The sequence below is a fragment of the Diadema antillarum genome, unplaced genomic scaffold (genome assembly GCF_040938485.1).
Source record: "Diadema antillarum isolate AM-2024a unplaced genomic scaffold, OU_Dant_1.0 seq00001726_RagTag, whole genome shotgun sequence".
NCBI lineage: Eukaryota > Metazoa > Echinodermata > Echinoidea > Diadematoida > Diadematidae > Diadema > Diadema antillarum.
In genome coordinates, this window is record NW_027272413.1 from 118,714 (window position 1) to 144,394 (window position 25,681).

General features: G+C 39.4%; 1 protein-coding gene across 1 annotated transcript in view; it reads left to right on the forward strand.

The window, feature by feature from the left end:
• Positions 1-25,681, forward strand: part of LOC139711893 (tRNA pseudouridine(38/39) synthase-like) — a 175,543-nt gene that overhangs the window by 104,665 nt on the left and 45,197 nt on the right. The window contains exon 13 of the mRNA XM_071623739.1: positions 20,646-20,759. Within this exon, the coding sequence (XP_071479840.1) occupies positions 20,646-20,759 (114 nt within the window). The remainder of the gene's footprint in view (positions 1-20,645; positions 20,760-25,681) is intronic.

Here is a 25,681-nt window from a genome sequence, read left to right on the forward strand (position 1 = left end):
GGGTTGATACATGCTCGAAGTTCAAATAACAATTCACAGAGAATAAATAAATTACAAATTGTGATGTTGAGCTGTATTTTTGAATAAGATATATAGTATTCATGCATTTTACAAGGAGTGATGGGTCGTCCCAATAGAGGGAGAACGTTCACGCATGACATTTAACGTGTTCGGAAGTAAATGGGATCTTACGTTTGCCGATAGAAAAAAAAAGGCAAACAAGTAGAAAAAAAAATGAGAATTTGACTCATCAGATAGACCTTTCTCGTATGAAGCAAATTGGACACTATAATATAAAAAAGAGGTATTATAAACATCAGTACCACAATCACTAAAGTGAGTGTAATGAATGCATGCCTCCAATCGATCTGAGGTGGAAGTATTTCTCTGCTACATCAAACATTGCATTCCATTTTTTCTTTCGTTATAAATTTCCTTGGGTGTAATAACGTAATAAGCAATGCATAGTACACCGGTAGAAATTCGTTTCGCGGGGATTGTCAAGAGTGTGGAATAGGGTCATCATTGATGACAAATAAGTTCAGATTTAAAACAACAAATAAGACTGTACATCCCTCACTCTGACCCAGTGTTCAGTATGTTCGGCTAACATGAGTTTGTACGTGAAAATCACAGCCGTGGTGTACAGGAAAAGTAAAGCTCTGCTTCTATTTTGCGTTGAGAGCATGTGTACCTGGTACCAGTACGGAAGCTCGTTTTTATTCTGTTTAGTTTTTTCCCCATATTGTTAATTGATATTCATTTTTTATATAGCAAAAAGAAAAAAAAAGGTCATAAAAATCAAACATTCTGTGTACGATATCTTTATGGTTTGCGGTGAGACAGAAAAAAGAAAACCACTCATATTACTTCATTATAATATGACAGAAATTTAAAGTCATAATTACAAATTAAACTACAATACCGAAATGTATCGAAATGTACAATATACTGAAGGTGTTTTTCCCTCTACATGTTATTATAATTTCAAACCGAGGGATTTTAAAGTTTGGATAGAAAACACATTGGAAAAAGGCTTATAAAGAAAGTGCCAAAGCAATGTGAAACGCAAAAGAAACAACGTTTGCTATTTTCCCCCCTCAGTTTCACATTGATTATAATATGTAGCTGTAATTCATTTTACTTCTTATTTCTGAACCATTGAGAAAAAAAAATACCAAAAAACAAGCTAGGTCACCTGAGGTGATGAGGGGTTCAGTCTTGGTAAGGTTTCCATGCTGTTGTTCCTTTCTCTCTCCACTGAAGGACGATGTTGACTCCTAGTAGTTTAATTCTGGTAGACAGGTTTTTTTCCTTTCGCAGCTTGTAAGCCACCTCAGCAAGGTGGCCGCGCCGGGCTTTCAACGTGGGAGGGAGATCGGTCCTGACGGTCATCCGGGAAGGGGGAGACGGGTTGGTTCCGTCTCCTTCAGGGGTGTTCCTCGGTCGCTTTTGATTCTCAAAGGTGGAGAGGATGAGATCCCGGTCAGCCATCCGAACGAACTTAGCGATTATCGGTGCGGGGGATGGGCGGTTTGAGGCTGGGTGGTGGGCGTCAGCGTTCCCGTGTGGGTTGCGGCGGGGAAGCCTGTGGGCGTTAACTAGCTGTATTCCTTTGGCCTTCTCTTCATCCAGGCCGAGGAGTATGAAGACATCAGTAAGCGTAGTGTAAATGTTTTCCTCTCTTTGCTCCTCAACACCGTAGAACAACAAATTCTGCTTCCTGTAGTAGATTTCCGTTAGAAGCAGTTTCTCCTTCAATTGAGCAATTTCTCCTTCAATTGAGCAATTTCTTCTTGTAAGTTAATACAATGAGTTAGTACATTGATGTAGTTTCAAGTTTGTTAGTGGCAGATCCAGAGATACCCCCTTGGAGCCTGAGGGGAAGGGACAGGGAAGGGTTCGAATGGGGCCTAAATTATGATACATTTTCATGTTCTTCTTGGAAAACCCATGATGGATTTTCACTAAACTTGGCAGGTGCATGTAGCATCCCTTGGGGGATTAGATCTCAATTAGTACAAATGGGCACCATGAGAGAAGGGGAGGTGGAGGGGGCTGGGCAACACAGTCTATTCTTCTTCTTGATAGCACTTGGTCAAATTTGTCATCAAACCCTAGTTTGCAAGCACAAACCTGTGTCAGTCATAAAGGAGTCTGTGCCAAAGTATCTCTTTTGTTCAAGCCTTCCACTGTTCCAGTAGCTGTTGGGAGCAGCTACAGTACACGGCTTATGGAACAGTGCCAGTGGTGCCTATTAGTCTTTTTGGTGCAGACTTTACAACTTCAAGGATTTGTGTCTGTAATCTAACCAAACCCAGTGCACTATAACAAGGGTGACAATTTATGTAGTATTAATGGGAACCCAAACCCAAAGAGCAATATAGATTGAGTGAAAGCAGCAGTATTAGTAGAAATCAGACCATTGATGCAAAAGATATGAATTTTTAAAGTTTTGGTGTTGGAACCGCTGGATGAGGAAACTGCAAGAGGTTATGACGTATGAGTGGACAACAATAAAAAAAATATATATAAAGAAAATTCCCCCAAAATTCACTGTACTAGAATAGTGAAAGATCACTTGAGTAACCGCTTTCAGAAAGCAGGGGGAATAATTGCTACCCTTAACATATGTCAGCGTTAAGTTGATGGAATGTGTAATTTTTGTGAAAAATGATTTTTTTTGTGTGTGTGAAATTCCCTATATATTTTCTTTATATTGTCCATTATAAAATGGGTTCAAGAATGTAGCCAATAGGAAGCGCTGAAATGAGTCACGTGTGCTTTGGTTATTCTAGTCCCATCGCACTGCGTGTTAAATCCACCGTGGTTAAATCCTATTGCCGATCATCTGTGCATGCGGCGGCTCCTTTGAATTGCATGCATACATACAGTACGCGCTGTCAATCCTGTAAACAACTTCTAGTTCGGGCTGCCGGCCGGCCGGCCTTTCTTCCCTTGTGCATAACATGTGTGGCGTACGTATACTCTTATATACGTACACTTTGTACAGTACAGTAGACCAAGCGTTGTGGGACCGGACGCGTACGTGGAGTCACTTTGAAGGGCAAATCCAAGTCTTTAGCAGGTTAATTCTCACGCCGTTTTCAGAGTATGTTGTCTAGTAGGCCTATATGAGGAGTCTATATCAAGTCTTTAAGGTAAAGGGTGCATATTCTATGTAAAATAAGTAAGTTTTCATGCGGGAACTGAAGTGTCCGGAAACCCAATCCCCCATCATACTTATACTGTATGTGCGGGATTTCCGAGTGCGACGTGCGTAAATGTTTGGGATGAACATCTTCGGATGTCTTGACCCACAAAGGTACGTGAAAAACGCTGAAAAATGCTGTTAGTTTTTGAATTTTCGACCCATTTTATAAAACAAATGATGCACAGGATTATTTCGTGGCGTTAGTGGAGGCGTAGCTCACTCTCGGGTATTTACAATGTAGTGCAACATGCACTCGGCTTCGCCTCGTGCATGTTTCACAATTGTAAATACCCTCGAGTGCACTATACGCCTCCACTAACGCACTTTATCCTGTGCATCATTTGTATACTCATACGTCATAACCTCAGACTAGTAGTCTCCTCATGCCGCGGTTCCAACAGCAAAATTTTAAAAATTCATAACTTTTGCATCAATTGTGCGATTTTCCTCAAACTTTCACTGATGTGTTCTACTAATGTTGCTGCTTTGACTCAATCCACATTGCTCTTTGGGTTTGGGTTCCCTTTAATACAAGGACCACAGAACACCCTAGAATGCACTTTCAAAGTTATCTATAGTAGATCCATTGGGGGGGGGGGAATCGAATGGGGTGGGGGGCATAATTTTTCGAATATCCTGTCAGATCACCTCCTGTATCTGTACTGATTTTTTTTTCTTCTTCTTTATTCTTCTTTCTTTCTCTTCAAATCTTGTGCAGAGCTTAAAGTTCTTCAACTATCAATTTCAAACTTATATGTATCATGTCCTTAGAATGACAAATATATTGTATCATTTTGATCAGTCAACCGTGACATCAGTATGACATCATCATCTCAATTCACGTTCTCAATCATATGTCATGAATGGAATGGAAATTTTTAATGAAATTTATATGTCATATACTTCAGGTCAAGCTCTATTTATTCATGATTTTAAAATTCAGCTGTAGACAGTATACGTGTGTGTACAAGTGCGTTAACATTTTAACATGCTCCAATCGAACTCAAAATTGTTTTGCACTCCTTTCAAGTCAATTAGACAATTTGATAAATTTTATTGTCCTATTAGCTCATTAGGATGTACAATGACCCACCATTTTCTTTACATATACCGAAAGCTAAAGAGTTGTAGATATCACCTAATGGCCAATGGTGGCAAAATTATTTAAAGGTATCAAATTCCTCTATAAAATAGAAAAAGTGAATTTTCAAAATGATATCGTCCAATTTCAAGTTTACTCGAGCATATCTCACTTATCCTTGGCTGTTTTTCTCCCAGATTTCAGGGTTTTTTTATCTTGTTCAATTGTCTGTCAGGTATGTAAGCTCCGATTTTAAATTTGATGACATCATCATATCTAAAAAATCAAATTGAAGTAATCTTGTCACATTTGACCATTTTACATGTTATCTCTGTGGCAGTGCATTTTTTCTTAAAATGAAAATTGACATGACTGTCTTCATCAACCGCTAGCTCACTTATCCTTCGGTGACTTCTTCCCAGATTTTAACGTGTTGTAGCTGAGAACTTGTGGCTATCAGAAGTGTGCCCTCAGGTTTTTTAATGGATGTCGGGATCACGTTGAAAATCTAGGTTGATATTGAAACTTAGCTTGGATGTAGAGAGATATTGCTTAATACACAATACGCATGTGGCTGATATGGCTCAATGGTAGTGCATCGGACTTTCGATAGAAGGATTGGTGTTTGAGCTCCTCGCATGCTTTTTTATTTTTTTTTTACTTTTCTTAATCCTTACAATTTTCCTTTTTCTTTAGTAATGTTTTATTCTTCCATCAGAGCTTGATCTTCACCAATTTTCTTTATTAAAGTTCTATATTTACTTTAACTTTTATTTTTCTTTCTTTCTACTTTCTGTGCAAAGCTCAAGAGCAACAGGCCCTACCAGCCCCGTATTTTGCAAATGTTTAGTCCATGTCACAGACATCATTTTGTAAAATAATAACTACTTCATCAGACACCATCTTGGCTGTGTAAATTCAGTTAAATAACCATGTGTGGTTCAAAATGTATCGTAGTGAATATATGTCATATCACTCCCATATTTTGAATGCATGTTGACTATGTTGCAAGTATCAGTTTATAAAATAATGAATTTTTGCTCAGATGTCATATTGGCTATACAAAGTGGGGTCAGAGGTCAAGTATACTTCATTCTGTATCTTAGACAGTGTATGTGGTATCACCCCCATATTTTGCACACATATAGACCATGATACAGGAAGTATTTCATAAAATTACTTTCTAGTTTCTGCTCAGTCACCATCTTGGCTGTGGAAATGAGGTTCAAAGGTCAAAAATTCTTTACATTGTACCTTTGTTAGTATATGCACTACCAGTGCCATATTTTTTACATATATATGATAATATATATGTGATAAAACCTAAAATGGCATTAAAACGCTTTATCCTGGCAAGGGAAGCGCATGTTTTAGAAACAAGTCACCAAACAGGTTAGTCATCGCATCCTTCATCATCAACCAGGATGCAATGTTATGTTAGATTAAAATCCGTTTCTGAGGCAGACATACACACAAGGGTATACGTCTGCTCCTGGTCGGACGCATTTCAAAACTAACCTGCTTGTGATGGAATGCATCTAGTAGTTGCTGCCACAGTTCAAAGTAACCGCACAGTGTGCCTGTGTGCGTTTGGTGCAGCAATGATGCATCCATGGACTAGTTCCCTCCATGAAGAGCCACAGATGAAAGGATGATATATATAAACCATTTTATTACGTAAGTCTCCGATCGAGACTACATGTCTGATCGGGTGCAATATGAGATCCCGCTGGTCACGTGTGTGGCAATTCGTTGGCGCGTTTTGTGTGTGTGTGAAAAGGATTTTCACAACCTCCGAATTTTCAAGAATTTCACGGAAATTCTTCCTTTCGGACTTGTCAAAATAATGAAAGAACAGAAGGATAGAAGATCCGCTGGTGTGGCCGCGGAAAAGGAAAACAAAGAGAAGAAAACTGACCGTGCAGCGGCAGAATCTTCGGGCGAAAACAGAGCAACGGAGTCACAGCAGGTGGTGAGTGTTAGCCAAGCTGACCGCACAGCGGCAGCGAAAGGGACGGCTGCCAACACGGGCCGTGGACGGGGAGTACCGGCGATGATGGAGGCTGCCGACTGCTCGGCGGTAGCGGCGACTCGGCCTCGGATTACTATGAAATCCAACGCGTCAAAGTTGAAAAAGGACAACTTTGGGGCAGTAAACAGTCGTCTTGATAGACTCAAAAGGCTTGCTCTGTCAGTTCGTGGAGGCTCTTCCCAGTAAAAGGGAAGGGGTGGCAGGCATGGGACATGCACAGCCAGACCGACATCTTGATCGCAGTCGAAGTGATTCAGCCTCTGCTTCAACTTCTAGTGCAGATTATGACATGGCACATACAGAAGAAATGGATATTGAGGATGATGGCATGGTGCATGCCTTGAGTGCAGGGCATAGCTCAGAGCTGGAGTCGTGCGTGGATAGGACAGAAGCACCGACAGTACCAGCTTTTGCTGCTAAATTTGCGGTGGCATCAGATATTGGACAGCCTCTTGATGAGGAGCTAGCAAGCTCTGTGAACTACTTGATGAGCCATCATCTGGAAGAGAAAGTGCTTGATGAGACAAGTAGCAAATACCCAGTGCCGTCGAACTGTCGAGGGATCGACACCCCGAAAGTAAATCAGACAGCTAACTATAGCTGTTAGCATCATTCCTTTTGTTTCCTATGTAAACGTAATGTGCAATATGTTATGTGCGTGTGCATGTATTTGTGTTTTTTTTATACTTTTTAGCATGTGGAATAAATAAAATTGAATTGAATTGAATTGAATTGACAATCTGGGACAACCTCTCTGCCTCTGAGATGAATGCCCTCCGTAAAGAATTGATAAAGCCGGATCTGAACACGAAATTTACTTATCTTTGTAAACCCACAAACCCTGTAAACAAGTACCTTTTTGGGGATGACTTGGGCAAACAAGTAAAAGACTTGCAAGACCAACACAAAGTGGCAGCCGGAGTGATGAGAGGCGGGTTTAAAAGACCCAAGCCGGCCTATCACCCCTACCCAAGCCAGGGGTCTCAACGCAGATACAAGGAAGCTGGTTGGTGTCGCGGACATCCTACGCGGACTTGTCAGGGAGCACATCTAGGCCTCTTTTAGGCCAATGAAACCAGTGGAGGAAGAGGACTCCACAAGCTCCCCATACGTTTACCCCGACAGCGTCTTGAGAGGGACACGAAGCTCCACAGTTCCGGAAGTTTGGCCAGGGGCAGGGCAGGATGAAATAGAGCAACTCCCAAACAGTGATGAGGTAAGGGAGACGATAGCAGCATCTAATGTCAATGATATTGCAGTCGGAGGTCGACTGAAGCTTCATATGCACAACTGGGGAGAGCTTACATCTGATACATATATTTTGCAAGCTGTACGGGGCTACAAGCTTGAATTTGACCCTGCTAAATATCCTCCTTGTAGGGAAAACCCCCTTCATGAATTCAAAAGAAATTCGGAGGAAATGGCCGTGATTCAAGGAGAAATCAACAAGCTGGTTGAGAAAAATGTCATAGAAGCATGTGAACATGTAGAAGGGGAATTCATATCAAATATTTTCACAAGGCCAAAGAAGAATGGAGACCTCAGGGTCATCTTGGATTTGACAGAATTAAACAAGAGTATTTTATATCAGCATTTTAAGATGGACAATATTAAGACAGCTCTACCCATTATTTCTCTGAGAGATTATTTAGCTTCAGTCGACCTTCGAGACGCATACTTCATGGTTCCTATCCACCCAGATTCTCAAAAATTCCTGAGATTCACATGGCAGGGAAGGTTATGGCAATTTCAAGCACTTCCCAATGGGCTTAGCTCAGCACCAAGGCTCTTTACAAAACTGCTAAAGCCTGTTTTGGCGATGCGCAGGGAGCAGGGCCACATTGTAATTGGATATCTAGATGATACACTTATCATTGCAAAGACTGCTGAGGAAATGCAGGCAGCAGTGAGCGCAACTACTAAGTTGCTATCAAATTTGGGGTTTATTGTTCACCCTGAAAAATCCATTTTAGAGCCTACTCGTGAGATTACCTTTCTGGGTTTCAATCTGAACACTCTGGATATGAGTGTTAGGCTTCCAAAAGAAAAACAGGAGAACATAAAGCAGTCTTGTCAGAAACTGTTGGCTACTGAGAAACCTGTTTTCAGAAAAGTTGCGAGGGTTATTGGACAACTAGTGGCATCATTCTCAGCAGTACAATATGGCCCTCTCTATTATAGAGCCTTAGAGAAAGACAAGATTCTTGTCCTTTGCAAGGAACAAGGGACATTTCGATAGGCATATGACCTTGTCAAGAGAAAGCATCCATGAAATTCAATGGTGGATATTGAACCTCGAGTCACAATTTAGCCCAATGCAGAGGGCAAAACCAGATGTGGAAATCCACACAGATGCCAGTGGTAAAGGCTGGGGGCAACAAATCTGTGCACTTCAACAGGTGGTAGATGGAATAGTGATGAGTTGAAAGAGGCAAATCAGAATAAAATTAACCTGCTAGAAATGGTAGCAGTTGGCCATGGGCTAAAAGCCTTTTGCTCAGAGAAAAGGAGCAATCATGTACTTGTTAGACCAGATAACATTACTGCTGTCGCATATCTGAACAATATGGGTGGCACAAAATCTCCTGAATGTAATCAAATGGCCATTGATATTTGGGAATGGTGTATTAGGACATCTGGCTTACAGCTGCTCACCTACCTGGGCGATTGAATATTGAAGCAGACCGCATGTCTCGAAAATTCTCGGACAGTACAGAATGGATGTTGAATAAGAGCATATTTCAATGATTAATCAGGAGATTTGGTGTGCCTCAAATTGACATGTTTGCCTCCCGCCTAAATAAGCAGGTAGACTGATATATTTCTTGGAGGCCTGAACCGGAGGTCTGGGCAGTAGATGCCTTCACAGTTGATTGGAGTCAATGGGATTTTTATGCCTTTCCCCCGTTCAATCTAGTGCAAATGTGCTTGCAGAAAATTCAGAAGGATAAGGCATGTGGAATTTTAGTGGTGCCCAGTAATTGGCCAACACAGGTTTGGTACTCTATTCTTAAGAGCATGCTGGTTGAGGAACCCATGTTAATTCGAAAGAGTAAGACATTATTATGTCAACCAGTTTCAGGCACCCCACATCCTTTGAATAATCACTTGTCTCTATGTTGCAGGCTTGGAAGGGACTTTAGGCAGAGCAGGGCCTCACACAAAGGACAATAGACATCATAGCGGCTTTGTGGAAAAGATCCACTAAAGCACAGTACCAGGTGTACATCAGAAAATGGAAAAGATTTTGTGCAGAGAGACACATTAATTATTTGCAAGTCCAAGTTTGTGATGTCCTTGCATTTCTTACAAATATGTTAGACAAAGAAAAAGTTGGATACAGTAGCCTGAATACAGCCAGGAGTGCCCTTTCCACGTTTCTCGTAGTTGATGGTGGACAACAGCCTCGTGGGTCGCTCCCACTTGTAAATAGGTTTATGAAAGGAGTTTTTCATTTAAAGCCGCCTGCACCTCGTTACTCTTCTATCTGGGATGTTAATGTGGTCTTGGACTACCTCAGAAAGCTATCTCCATCCAAGGCACTTAATCTGAAGCAACTTACTCAGAAATTGACTATGCTGATAGCACTTGTTTCTGCACAAAGGGTGCAGTCTCTTCATGTTATCCACCTGGACAGGATGAGGTGGAAAAAATCATCTGTTGAGATTTCTTATGAGAATACACTGAAACAAAACAAGCCTGGAAATACGGGATTCAGTGTAACACTAAATGAGTACCCTCCGGATAGGAGATTGTGCGTAATGAATTATATGAAAGAGTATGTGCAGCGGACACAGAATCTAAGAGGGATGGAGAGACATGTATTAGTAGCTTATAAGAAGCCCCACCTTCGTGCATCAAAGCAAATTACAATTGCACGTTGGATTAAGACTGTCCTACATGACGCTGGTGTCGATACACGGATCTTCAGTGCTCACTCCACAAGGGCGGCCTCTACGTCAGCAGCACAAAGGAGTGAGGTGCCTGTGTCAGAAATCCTCTCAAGGGCTAGATGGGTGGCTGAGAAGACATTCAGAAAGTTTTATTGCAAGCCTTTACAAGACACTGGCCAATTTGCCCAGGCTTTACTGACTTGGCAACTTCAGTCAGCCTATGGGGATGGCAGTCTGCACAGAGTGCACAGGTATGTCTGTCTGTAGTGATGCCGTTTGATGGCTTACAGATGTATTGTTCTGTACGTGACTACAGGGTTTTGAAATCTCATATTACACCCGATCAGACATGTAGTCTCGATCGGAGACTTACGTAATAAAATAGGGTGATTAAATGAGGACTTACCAGTTTGAAATTTAATCTTGATTTTATAAGTAAGTCGTAGAGAAGAGACTACATCCCTCCTCTTCCCGCCCCCCCCCCCCCCCCCCCCGTGACTTACGTAGCCTTATGCAGGCAAAGTTCTCAACATCTTCATCTTCCTATTAGTATATCCTGTAGTCTCGTACAGCTTTAAAAATTGCCACACACGTGACCAGCGGGATCTCATATTACACCCGATCAGACATATAGTCTCTTCTCTACGACTTACTCATAAAATCAAGATTAAATTTCAAACAGGTAAGTTCTCATTTAATCTTCCTATGTTACCTGGATCCTGTTATAAAATAAGGACTTTTTCCTCAGATGCCATCTTGGCTGTGTAAAGTAGGGTCAAGAGTCAAAAATATCTTGTTGTGTATCTTGGTAAATACGTGGCATATAGCCCCCATATTTTGGACACATAAAAAATCATGTCAAGAGAACCATTCCAAAGATAACAATTTTTTTCTTCAGATGCCATCTTGGATGTGCAAATGAGGTTCAAAGATACAAAATTTAAATTTTGTGTCTAGGTTAGTATAATATGTCCTATCAATTTTTAATTTTCAAAGTTCAATTCCCTTTTGTTTGATGAAAGTATCAGAATCACATAGCCATTCACACCCAATCGCAGATGTAGATATAGTTAACCTTGCGTAAGTCGACATAATCGGGACTGAGAAAAACATGTCGACTTACGCGAAAGTCGACTTACACGTAAGTCGACAATTTGTCGACTTATAAATGAAAACTAATTTCCCCTATCACAGAGTAAGATCACGATGCGGATCGCGACCCAAATCTTACTCCTTTTGCCGCCAAAACATACCTACTGACATTGGCAACAATTATTTTTCAGTTCATGCATAAATCTCGCGCCAATTAGTAATGACAACGCACAATTCCCAAATCTCTAGAGAGATTTTGAGAGAGCGGGATCGGAAACCTGGGCACGTTTCTAGACACTGTACGTTTTAAATTTGATTTTAAAAATCAAACGCATATTCCCCAAATTGCATGCAACTTTGCGATTTAAATTCAAGTGCGTTGCTGCGAAGATATGGGTGTGAATTCGTATGATTCTGTCGAGATAATTTTTCAGTGCCGAATGAGTTGAAATAGGATGTGTGATTTTCCTTCCCTAAGTCGCCATATTTGTTTTGCTTAAATTTCTATTGCCATACTCTGAAAATGAATTGTTCTCGCGCTCCGATTCGCAACATTACCGCTCTGTACGGCGCGGGCCAGTCTGAAATAAAAAGAAGAAGAAAAGTTTGTTCATCCGGTAGTTTCAAACGTGTATTAAAAATGTTGCGATGCCTTTCCCCTGCTAGTGCAGACTAAGTTCAGTCACGGTGAAAGTTCCGTTACGAAATAAAAAATAATGCAAGTCTTTTCAACAATTACACACTTCTATAAATTTCTATGCGTTTAAATGCAGTTTCTAGTTTCGTAAAAAAACTGCAAGTCTTTTTTTGCAACGCTCTTGCATTTTAAATACAGCGTTGCTTGTGATGTGATGGACTTGCATTTGATTTTTAGAATTGAGTTTAAGTTTCTTACAATTTTCTAGTTTCGGATGATTATCAAACGCAAGTCTTTTCAGCGTTCCGTGTGATTTGATGGACTTGCATTTGATTTTCGGGGTTGCGTTTAATTCTTAATTTTGCGTACGAAATAAGAAATAATGCAAGTCTTTTCAACAATAACGCACTTCCGTAGATGTTTAGAGATGCGTTTAAACGCAGTTTCTTATAGTTTCATACAAAAACTGCAAGTCTTCTCTGCAACGCTCTTGCGTTTAAATACAACGTTGCGTGTGATTTGATGGACTTGCATTGGATTTTTAGAATCCCGTTTAAAACGCAATTGAGTTTTAAAAAAAAGTTCCCTACAATTTTCTATTTTCATATGATTATCAAACGCAAGTCTTTTCAGCGTTCCGTGTGATATGATGGACTTGCAATTGCATTTAATTTTTAGAATTGCATTTAATTTTTAATTTTGCATATGAAATACAAAAAAATGCAAGACTTTTTAACAATAACGCACCTCCGTAGATGTTAAGAGATGCTTTTAAATGCAGTTTCTAGTTTCTTACAAAAACCGCAAGTCTTCTCTGCAACGCTCTTGCGTTTGAATACAGCGTTGCGCGTGATTTTGATGGACTTCATTTGATTTTTGATAAAATTGATAGAAGGCGACAGGCCATGCCTTTTATTAGGATCTCTTTGTTTCACCTTGTTTTTGGATATCTCAGCCATTTCAAAACCGATTTTCATCAAATAAACTTTTGATACCCCTTAGAATTGCATGCTCTTTGACATCTCATAGAGTGGTTTCTGAATATCTCGCAAAACGTTAAAAGCTAAATCCTCACCTCAACCAGAACTGTACAGTCCCTTTAAATGAATAGTGTTACACTTTTGATATTTTTCTGTGAAGAAGAAACATTATGCTTTTTTGGTCAAAAGGGCATTATTGGTTTATTCCTTGCTTGAAGTAATATAATTGTTTTTCTTTTCCTTTTCACTGGTTTGTCAAGGCTTGCAAATATATCCCAGTTACCAAGAAATAGGACTTTGCAACGAAAGAATTCTAAGATCAATATAAACGAATCTTCCTGTTCATAAATATCATGTATTACAAAATGTTCCTGCATGAATGAACATTTTTTCACCGTAGAATCACCTCTCACTTTGAGCAACATCAGTGTTAAGTTTCAAACAGTAATGACAGTATATGCCTTATGTACCATGATACAAGATGTGCCATATTACCTTAACCTGACATTTAAAGTGCAAGCGAAGAAATATATCTGTTTGTGCATTTGCCTCGAGGTAGAAACTTCACTAAGCTTCCAGAAAAAAAAGAAAAATGCTAGCAAAAGCAATCATTAGTAAAGATTATAAACCTGTTGGTATACAGCTGTACACAAGCTTTTTAATAGAAAAAGGTGGTTACCATGCAACCACATCATTGATTAGGCTTACAAACTTCGGTAGCTTTATCGTCACGTAGGACTGTGAATGTACTGTATAGTAATTTAGGTGCATATATTGCATGTGGTAAACTTAAACTTCAGATGATTTAACCTTAAACTTGTACTGAACCTTAAATCAAAAGCTCAAGCCCCCCATAAAATGATAATAATGATAAATAGATAAATAGATTTAAAGAAATAAAATGCATGTAAAATGAAAAAAAATGTATCCATGGACATACCATGGTGATGACATCATTCCCTATCAAAGGGATTGCTGCTCTTTTTTGATAACCTTTGACTTGTCAGATGTATTGAAATGGCCTAAAGTCAAAAAATTTGCCTCAGTTATAATTACTGTCATGGTAGCTGACATTACATGCTGGTATACGACGTTTTGGTAACTGACGTTACACATTTTGAAGTGTTCATTTTGACTCTCCAGTATGCCAAGTATCCTTATTTCTGGTATTGAAAGGAAGACATATGGGCATGCATTAGAAATTCCAAGTCACATCATACAGCTCACTTTCCTTGATGAATAAAGTTTAAAATTCCTTGTTTTTGGTAACTGATGTTACATCCATCATTGTCAAACTAATTAAAAGTTTTTAGCAAATTCTTTTAAGCAACCAGCTGGTTTTTTTTTCTATCATGTGGTAAAAGACTTCTCTGGTGACTGCATACTAAAAAGATTGTTGTTTAGAGTACTAGTAAAGTGCATATATAGAGAGTAAGTTATGTGACAATACACTCTTTCTTACCATTGAGTTACAGGCATATTTTGACAGCCATTTTGAAAATCAAAATGGCCGCTTTTATTGAAAAACATAATGATTCTTAAAACTTCAACTCAAGTATTGTCTGAAAATGTATTGGTGTTTGAAACAAATATCATTTTGAATTTTTGGCATCTGTGTCCTATATACCATGGAATTGCCCAGTTGCGATCTTAACAAATTTAATTTGTAGAGGGAGACAAATTTAAGCGAAGAAACTCGCACCTGAACCTTTACCCCTCTGAATAATATCTTTCTTTCATTTGATATGCCTTGTCCGCCTTGGACTACTTAACATAACAATGTCGGAATTTCGGAACTTGGGTATTTGTTCCATGTTCATCGTGTCACTGCCGGCAACCAGGGACAGCCTGTGGTGGTAGTGTCGCTGCCCGGAAAGCAGTAGATGACAGGTTCGAGTCCCACTGGTTCCTTTTTTCCGACATGTTTGTTAATTTACAGATCAGCAGTTGCGATTATAACAAATTTAATTTGTAGAGGGAGACAAAGTGAAGAAACTCGCCCCTGAACCTTTACCCCTCTGAATAATATCTTTCTTTCACGAAATTCATTATCCAAATGCTACATGCGTCATAATATTGAGTAAGCTAGTCCACTTGTACAATAAATGTGTGCAGTTAAATGTGATTATCATTACTTAAAAATTGTTGCAATAATACAATAAAAAAAACTGCTCAAAAATGACATTATGAATTAAGATGTCAAAAATGACGGCCTTTGGGAGAGAGCAAAAGCTAGGTAAATGGAAGGAACATGGAGAAGATTTTTAAAAAAGGAGAAGGGATGTACATGTTGTACTTTATTGTGATAACAAAAATCCGGGTGAGCCAAATATGAGAGAAGCGGGAGAGGTCGAGACAGAAGGTAAAATAGAAGTGTTGACTGTAACCTACACACTTAAATGGCATATAAAAACTACTCTTTTCACATCAAATGCTATAATATGAAATATGATATAAACCCCACATCATTATACCTGTTCACACAACAAAATATATAATCTATGCAGTATACACCCGTAGATAAAAGGGGGTAAACCAGTACCTGGTCATAAAACTTGATTGAAATATTGTTACTTCATCATCCAAATACTACAGTACACATGCATCAAAATAGTATTGCATGAGATTATTCTACTTCTCGTGAAATAAATATGTTGTATACGGTTAACCGTTGTCAGTATTGTATGATGAATGCAGTGAGATGGTAAGAGGACTGCAAAACATACCACCATGAATGTAGATATGAATATGATAACCATTTCCAAGCAGTTTAAAGAGAGTTGGCAAAACAATACTTATAATACAAGGAAACATTACAAGGAAATAATAATTGCCAATGGACATGATGCAAACAAACGTAAGACCTGTATAATATCATTTGGAATTCAGTGGTTTAGTCATGAATGGTACTGGGCTATTTTTGAAATGGTTGGTGTGGCACCTAGGGTCCTTGTACAACTTTGTATGTCTTGAAGATCTTACGCAGTCGTTTTTGATGGACCAGTTCTTTCCAATCTCTAGTTTAGTGGAAGACTTAGCAAAAGAGAGGCAGAGTTTGACACACCTTAAGGCCAGGTCCTGGATCCCCGCTATCTCAAGCGGTGTGCGATATGAACTTCCAGGGAAGGTAATCCTCAGTGCCTGTTTCTGGATACGTTCGATGGCAGATGATTGAACGACAGTAAGCCTGGAGTGCCAGACAGGACAAGCATATTCCAGGAGGGGTCTGATGTACCCAGTGTATACTGTCACAAGGTCTGCAGGAGGAAGTCGGAATTGTTCCAGTCTGCGGAGCATGTACAGACGTGAGGTTGCGCGTGATGTAATGGAGAACACATGGTGATTCCATTTGAGGTCCCTATGGATAGCCACACCGAGCAGTTTCATGACTGATACTTCCTTCAGAACATCGTTACACAGAGTGAGATCGAGATCAGGGGGTGGCGTTTTGCTGAAACTGACACGCATAATGTGACACTTCTGTGGATTCAGCATGACATTGTTGTGACTACACCAAACTTCAAGGTCAGATTGCAAGGACGCACTGGGCATAGCACCGCTGATTTCAACAGCGCCAATGGACATATCATCTACATACTTCCACCGACGAATTGAAGAATCATGCAAGAGCAATGCATTATCGATGAGAACTAGAAACAGGAGGGGACCAAGACGGGTGCCTTAAGGGACACCAGCTGTCATTGCTCTCAGAGGTGAGAGGACACCACGGTAGGGAACTTGATTCTGTCTGTCCGTCAGGAAACTGCACGTTCATCCAATCAACCATGGAGCCACGCCAGAAGTGAACAGTTTCTGCATCACGACTGAATGGTCTACCCTGTCAAAAACACAAGTGAAGTCAGTACAGACTATGGAAGTGATGGATTTAGGGCGGTCAGCGTTTTCACATAGGAAGGTGTAGATGTCGATATAAAGACATTGCGCTGTAGAGCGACCTGCTCTGGCACCAAATTGGTTCTGGTCTAACTGATGATCAGGTTACGCAACAGATGGCGATAAACAAAAATCTCAGCTATCTTCGCTAAGTGATCAGTCAGGGAGATCGGCCTATATCTGTCAATCGAGGAGGAATATTTCTCTTTGGGCACGGGAACAATAATTGCCTTTTTCCACTGCTTTGGGACAAGACCTGACTGGTAGGAAGAGTTTAACACCTCACAGAGGGGTGTTGCCAACTCAACAGCAAATTCCTTGACAAGACGTGTGGGTATTCCATCTGGACCACCTTATTTCCCTGGTTTGATTCGTTCAGCTCCTTGAACACCTCATACGGTTGAAGTAACTTAGCAGGTTGAGCGGGTAAGAATGCTGATAAGCTCTGAAGATAAAGTACAGGTATGTCAAGATTGATGCTTGCGGAGTGGTCATTGGTCGCTTCAGCGACAGCACAGTCATCCAAATCAGGAGATCCAGGTATGGTGATGATACTTACGGGTTTCGCTGCAGATGACAAGAGTTTAATATGTTCATACCAGCTTGATGGTTTCTCTTGCTTCAATTTGAGAACATGCTCCTTGTAGAAATTGCGTTTCAGTTCAGCTTTCACCCTTTGAACTTTGTTGTGCAATCGTTTCCACTCCATTTCATCTGTTTGAAATGCTCGTCTTTGACAGATCTACGCTTTTAGGAAAGGCGTAACCCATGGTTTATCTGTAGTGGAAAAAACACTTAAAGTTTTTCTTGCAGGGTTTCATAGAAATTGTCAACTCACGAATTGCAGAGTCTTTTATGGGACGAGTGATAATACTGACTGTTTTGTTGACTTTCTCACCTTTACTGTAGAACGGTTTCCAAAGCACAGCATTGTGATCACCACTGGTGCCTTGGGGTGAGAGGATGTCTGGTGCCGAGTACCATCTTTGCATATTTGTGATTATGAGGTCCAGTATGGCAGATCCATGTGTCGGATTACTCATGACTTGTGCGAGACCACCCGTACATGTAAGCTGAGAGATGTCGGCTCGGTTAAGATCACCAAGAATAATGATACCAGCGTTTGTGTGTCTTGTGTTTATATCATCGACACAGTTCATGAGGTACTGGATGAGATGTCGGCACCATTGTGTGCGGAAGGGGAATACACAGCCGCTACGTAAATGCACGAAACGTCACAGGGTAGTCTTTTTGGCCTGATTTGAATCCAAAGAGTCTCATGATCAGGATGCGGTGGGAGAAAAGTGACAGTTTTAGGTGATAAATCAGGTCTACCATATATCACCACTCCACCACGACGCCGAGAAGTTCTCGATTTTGCAAAAGGATACGAAATTGTTCACTGCGTAGTCGCTGTCAGGCTGGTCAGCTCAAAACCAGGTTTCACTTACTACACATAAGTCACACCCAAGTTATTTGACAACGATAGCAAATTCGTCCAGTTTTTTATTCAGAGAGTGAGGGTTGCAGAGGTAGACAGTCATAAATGTAAAATAATGCAAGTTGGAGGAACTTACGCATTCAATTTTCTGTAACTGTGGGATGCGAGGCCTGGTTTGCGTTCTTCTTCTTCTGTTGGCAGTAATGACCTTAATAGCTCTCCTTTTGTGAGAACCAGCTTGGCATCCACGTCACTTATAGATGCCGAGCTCCTTTGTCCGGTTGAATACTTCAGTGGGCAGTCGTGAATGAATGGCTGTATTACGTAATGATGTGAGTTCTGATGGAGAATAGAAGAAGCGTTTGCAATCTGGGTTTGCACTTGACCCTTCAGATTCCTACGACTGGAAGACCATGGCTACGATAATAATGGATAGGGTCATCTGAATCGGGGTTAGAGCTCAAAACATTTATTCCCGGATGTATGGGATCACGTAGGATACCCTACATTTTAATTTGTCAGTAATTGACAAAATTTTAAGTGTAGTTACATTTTTTTTAAACTGCATGGCTAAATTTTCTAAATACAGTGTACTTGGCAGGTATTTTCAGCTCATCTAAGCCAAAGGCTCAAGTGAGCTATTGACATTGCTCTTTGTCCAGCATGCAAACTTTTTACATTTTCATCTTCTTGAAAACCTCTAGACCGATTTTCACCAAACCATACCCCCAGCTCTCAAAGGTGTCCCCAACCCCCTCCCAAGTTTGCATTATTCTGAGGTAAGAGTCTGCGAGAGTGCATAGACGGTGAACTTGTGATACCCGGGTGAGCAGAAGACCCCCTGATCTCTTGTAACGATTGTGATGGAATATGCATATGAACTCCATGCCCCCATAGAAGCAGTCAAAGCTCTCCACCTCCCCCACCCCCCCACAAGTTTGCAATGTTCTCAGGTAGTCTGCAAGGATGCGTGGAAGGTGAACTTGCAATACTCAGGTGATCGCGAGACCCTCAGGTCTCTTGTTAACCCTAAAAAGGCCAGGGGGGGGTTGAATCAACCCCCCCTCGACATTTTTCGCGACTACTCTGCCGCGCAAAATTTTTTGACCGCGCCGTTCGCTGACTTTTTACTTTCAAGTCTTGCGCATCTTTTGACACCATTTTCGCGAAAATCGTGCATACTGTTGCGACGCTGCGCGACCTTTTATACATGCCTGTCAGACCGAAAATGGCTCAAAAACATGATTTTGTGTCTATGCAAAGTCTATGCAAAGTCTATGCAAATGGAGTTTTCTCTTCTTATTCATAAAGATATGATTATTTTCACTTTCATAGGCTGAAACTAATTAATTCTAGCATAATTATGCTTGAAATAGGTTCTGTCATAAATTTTGAGAAGAAAAAATGATAAAACAAAAGGTCGAAAAAACGAAGAAATACATAAGAAATTCATAAAACAATAAAATACATAAGAAATTGATTTTGATACCAGATTTTTTTTTCATGTACATTGTTAGGAATGCTACAAAGAATGTTATCACCAAAAATTAGGATTCTAGGAGCTTTAATTTCTGATTTAGAGCAAAAAGTATTATTTTACGCATATATTAACATAATTAATCATTATGATGAAAATGTCCATTTTTTTTTTTAGTTTGGTAGATTACGCGACAGGTAATGTATGTGCCAATTTTTATGGTGATTGCGCGAGCGACGGCCGAGATCTCGGGGGGGGGGGGGGGTTAAATCAACCCCTCCCCGGCCACAGAACACCCAAAAAAGCCCAGCCTGGTTAGGTTAAAGTTTGGTGCTGCCATTGCTGGATGAGACATATGAAAAAGAAATATAAAGAAAATTCCAGAGCAAGCAAACAGAAAACATTAAATGTATACTTAGAGTAAAAGGCATAGTATCACAAATAAAGCAAGGTCATTGACCAATCAGTAAATATTGTATTTTTTAGGGGGAATGAAACTCGCCATAAGTTGTACATGTGGATTGAGTGAATGAAGCAATGTGAGTAGACCATGAGGAAAATTGGACAGTCCATTGAATAGTTCTGAGTCTTTAAAGTTTTGGTGCCACCATCGCTTGATGAGAAGACTATTACAGCTCATGACATCACGTTAGGAATACAGTGTAAAGAAAACATTTTTAAAATTCCACAAAATTTAATTCTTTATGAAAAGTACTCATTTCCACAACTTGTTGCTGACATATTTTATGGTTAATATTATTCCCCCTGCAAGTAAAAATGAATTGATTATGAGGTATGAACATAAAGTATTCAGAAAAACACAGAACAATCTCTGTTGGTCTATTCACCATATTTCCATTAGCAATGATTAACAATGAAACTGTAATGTTCATTTTCATTTAAGATTTCACAGCTCCTGAGAGTGATGCCAGACCAACAACAGTGAGACAAGTGACATGTCTCTCTGGTTGCCTACCATCAAAACACCACAGACCACTTCTAGACAGACCCAGAGCAGGTAAAAGCAATCAAATCTTCCATTTATATGCCACATCACCTTTAGTTGACCTTGTACAGTGGTGGGCCAGCCTTCATGGCAGTACTCGGCCCCACATTTTTGTGTGTTTACACTGCCTTGTGGAGCAGCATCTGCCAAGTGAAGTTTCCTTTCGCATGTTCTTTTTGTCGTCATTGTGGTATTCTTCATATGTAAACTTTTTTTTTTTTTCCCAGCGATCTCTACAGTAGAGCCAAGTGGGTTTGGCCGCACATCGTGGTTCACTTGCATTTACATCAACCACTGTAAATGGGTCAAAAAGAGTAAGCGTGAACACACAGAACAGCAGAAGTTTCACCAAGAACTGACATAAAATGTCAAAGTCACATATTTTTTGGGGTGTCAATTTTTACGCATTTGTAGTGAAAAGTGATATTGCTCATACTAAGTTATAGAATTAGCAGATTACCTGCACACATATCTGTACTTAATTTCCACATTCTTTAAATCAAGTAAAAAGGAATAAGGTTATTGAACCTGTAGCTCCAAATCATTGTACAAGTATACTTTCAAATCATTACAAAAGGAATGTTGGTTAATATATATGATTTGACGGAATTTTTATGCAAACCTACATGTACTTCGGTGATAACGTCATTTACATTGTCACCTTTTTAGTCATTACAAATATCATTATTGTGTTACAACATATGGTATGGATGAAGAGTAATTCCATTACTCTTCCTTATTTGTCCAATGAACTTCATTTTCTGTTTGATTAATTTTATTCTCATTTTATTTAAGTGCAGATAGACGTGGAGTTGCATTTTATTATCACTCCCTCCCTCTGTTACTCTCAGTCTACTGTAGGACAACCTATAAGTGGTTGTTTTCGCGAGGGTTTAATTTTCGCGAATTTTGCGAATCACAGTTGGATCGCGAATTTAACAACACGCGAAAATCAACGCTAAATGAAATATCGACCCTAAATGTAATACACCTTAACCCTAAATGTAATAACAACCCTAAATGTAATACATTTTAACGCTAAATGTAATAATCGAGTCAACCCTAAATGTAACACACTTTAACCCTAAATATGATAACAGGAGACAACCCTAAATGTAATACATGTCAACCCTAAATGTAACACATTTTAACCCTCAATATGATAACCGGAGACAACCCTAAATGTAATACATATCAACCCTAAATGTAATAACAACCCTAAATGTAATATTGATCCTACATGTAATACTTTTTAACCCTAAATGTAATACATCTTAACCCTAAATGTAATAACGACCCTAAATGTAATACTTTTTAACCCTAATTGTAATATTGACCCTAAATGTAATACATCTTAACCCTAAATGTAATAACGACCCTAAATGTAATACATGTCAACACTAAATGTAATAACGACCCTAAATGTAATACATGTTAACCCTAAATGTAATAACAACGCTAAATGTAATACTAGTGGGGGGCGCAAGGGACTTTTTGGTTCAAATTCTTCCAGAAGCACCAAATTTGGCACACATGTAGCCCAAACCATACTATTTCGATTTTTGATGGGCGCCAAGAAGGGTGCCCTCTTGGGCGGCCATATTGGCAAAATCCAATATGGCCGCCATGTAGGTTTAAAGGTCACTTGCAATTGAAAACATGAAAGGGTTACAATCATTTAAAAAGTCAGGTTCGGAGGTTTTCTGAGTCAAGGAATTCGAATCTGAAGTTCTTTTAATGGTCTGAAGTCAACTTATCCTTATAAGGTCACCTAAAGGTCATTTAGGGGTCAAGTCATTTTATTCATAACAGGTAATTTAAAAGTGGCTAGTCCATGGTCAATATTCCAGGAATGCCAGCCTTGGTAATAGAATTGCAGTTGTCGACGGCTGAAAAAAATGCATATTTCTTGTGAAGGGCGTCCTCTGGGGCTGCATATTTGCAAAATCCAATAAGGCCGCCACTTACGTTTAAAGGCCAGTATAACAATTCAAAACTTTAAAAGTGTTACAATAATTTGAAAAGTCAGCTTAAGAGGTTTTCTGAGTCAAGGAATTCGATTCTGAAGTTGTCTTTATGGTCTGATGTCAACTTTTCCTTATAAGGTCACCCTTAAGGTCATTTGGGGTCAAACCATTATATTCACAATAAGTAATTTAAAAATGGCTTGCCTATAGTCAATATAGCAGGAATGCCAGCCTTGCTAATAGAATTGCAGTTGTTGAGGGTTGTGGGAGAGGGAGGGTGGGCTTTCTCACGAGTAACATCAATATATCTGCTTTCGTGTTAAAGATTTGTTTTCGATATGTTTGCATTCGCTTTAATGACAGCCAAAAGAGCTAGTTAGAATTATGGGTAATGCCCTTTCAAAGAGTTTTCAAGATTTGATTGCAATTTGCTATTTTCGAACTTGTGTTAAGCGGGGTTCCCACTATCGTGCGATCCATTGCGAACGCCACGATTGGACATTCGTAACTGGTCGTGGAAAATTTTTTGAACTCGTCTGAAATTTCACGTTTGGATACGAGGTTATGCGAGTCAATACGTGTTGGTACGCTTGGATGCGATATGGTCACGATTGGTCTATTTCAAGCGATACGATCTGTCACAATCTGGTCTGCCGTTCAAATACGATCCGACAGGATTGTCCTGATTGAGTTCACGATTGGCACCAATCTAACATGACCATTACGATCAGGATCCCCGATCTGGTACGTGCAGCAACGTACTGATACGTTCCAATACGAATACCGCGAACCAAATCGGGCTGCGGATATAAGATACGATATCTTTCACGATCGGGATCAAAAGCGACCCCAATTTAAGGCGCGATTGGACCCGAATGGGAATATTATAGTCCGGCTGACAATGGATATCATTGTTCCCCTTAAATCATGCAGAGTGATTAGGCCTATTGATTTTATCCACAATCATTGATGATGGTAAGGCTTGACAGGTTGACGATGATGACAACGTAACCTTTGCAGTATTGCTAATGACGATTATGTTATCAGAGAGAAAGCAGCACCCAGGCCAGCCATAACCTCAGATATTCCCTCGTCTAATATTAAACGTAAAGAAATTAATAGATTATTAAATCGACATGCTCACCCTCCCCCCTCACAAAAAAAAAAAAAATGAAATAACGACCCAAATACATAAGATCAGATGATTGCCTTTCTTCCCCAGAAAAAAAACCCAGCAAGACAAAATGGCCTTTCTCTCCAATACATGAAGAAAATGATTATATGATGAAATGGAAGCTAAGAAAGAGGATGGGATCATTTTGAATGTTATGTAACATAGTATTATGTGTTATATATGCTCGATATAAGAAAGTTGGCCGAATGGATATAGTATTGCTTATGTGTTCGATTTCATATTCGCAAAGTGTATGTATCATATGCCTTTTTATTTCAAAATGTCGTTATCTCATGGGTTATTAAAAGTTTGGTTTATTCGGCTTGATTTAGTGTTTTACTTAACAATTTTTAACATAACTGATACACACACATAACAGAAAAGTGACTCCCTAATCAAAATGATGTCACTTTTTAACAAAAAAGGAGGTTTTACGCAAAATTATTTCGCAGGGGTATATTGCTACACTTATTGAATAACTAACTGTGAAAAATAATAAGAGTGATCTTCATTGTCATAATCATACGGGTGATCTCACATCCACGAGAATGGTCACTTTTACATTTGCAGTAATAATGAGAGTTGAAAATAACCATTTTCCTCTAAAATTATACTCTACCAAACATTCAAAAAAAAGACATTGAAAAGTGTCAAAATAGATGTAAAGGTGTCAAACGATGGCTGATGAAACAACAACTCTTAATTACTATGTACAATACACAAACAGCAGGATACTGCACCCCCCCCCCCAAAAAAAAAAAAACTCTGTAATATACGTTTAACAATTAACCATTTGCCTTTGATATGTACCCATTCAAGCACAATTCATTAAATTATTCTCATCTCTGTACTGACGTTAGTCAATACATGCAGACATACAATTGCCATTTCATTTTTGCTCATTTTTTGTGTTCGTTACAGAAGTTATCCCATATCCTGTTTTGTGTGTCTGTATAATGGTAATAACTCATTATTGAACTCATTATTGAAAACATCATTAACATAATGTATGAAAACATCTAACAATCTGTAATACAACTTTAATTTTATGAAATCATTTTTAAAAATGATTTTGATAATGTACCTTAAAAATTACGACAATTAAACCCCACACCGTCATACAATTTACCGTTTGGAAATAATAATCTAAAGATGCAGGCTACCACCTATCAGAATACAAAATAAATATAATTTATGAGTAAAATAAGGGCAAATAGGCAAAAAATAATAATAATAAGCGGAAGAGAAGTGAAAAAGTTGATCCCGATCAACACGATTAAGAAGCACGATTAGAAGAGATTTGCTGCATTTGGTTACGATCCTAGACGATCTGATGCGATGATCACGATCAAAAACTAATCGTGTTAATCGTAGAAAATTTTTGAACCATCCAAAATTTTCCTACGATTAACGCGATTGCCACGATTGACCTTAAGATCTGATACAATCTGATAAGACCATCACGCTTGCTGCACGATTAAGACCACGATTTAAATCGTGGCGCCAATCGTGATAGTGGGAACCCCGCTTAAGAAAGTTCGATTTTAAAGTCCTTTATAGGAAATTTTATGTGCCACCACAGCTAAATATGCTGTTTAGAGAATATGACGGTCCTGGTGACGCCATGTAGGGAACAAGCACAGGTGCCGCAGTGACACCATTAACGGGGTACAGATTAGATGTGCTATAGTACAACTTTCATGACACCGTCTAGGGTCTATTAAGATTCGATCCAAAGTGCTTGGATGCAAATAGGTATAATATCACAAAGATTTTATAAGTTGGTATCTCGT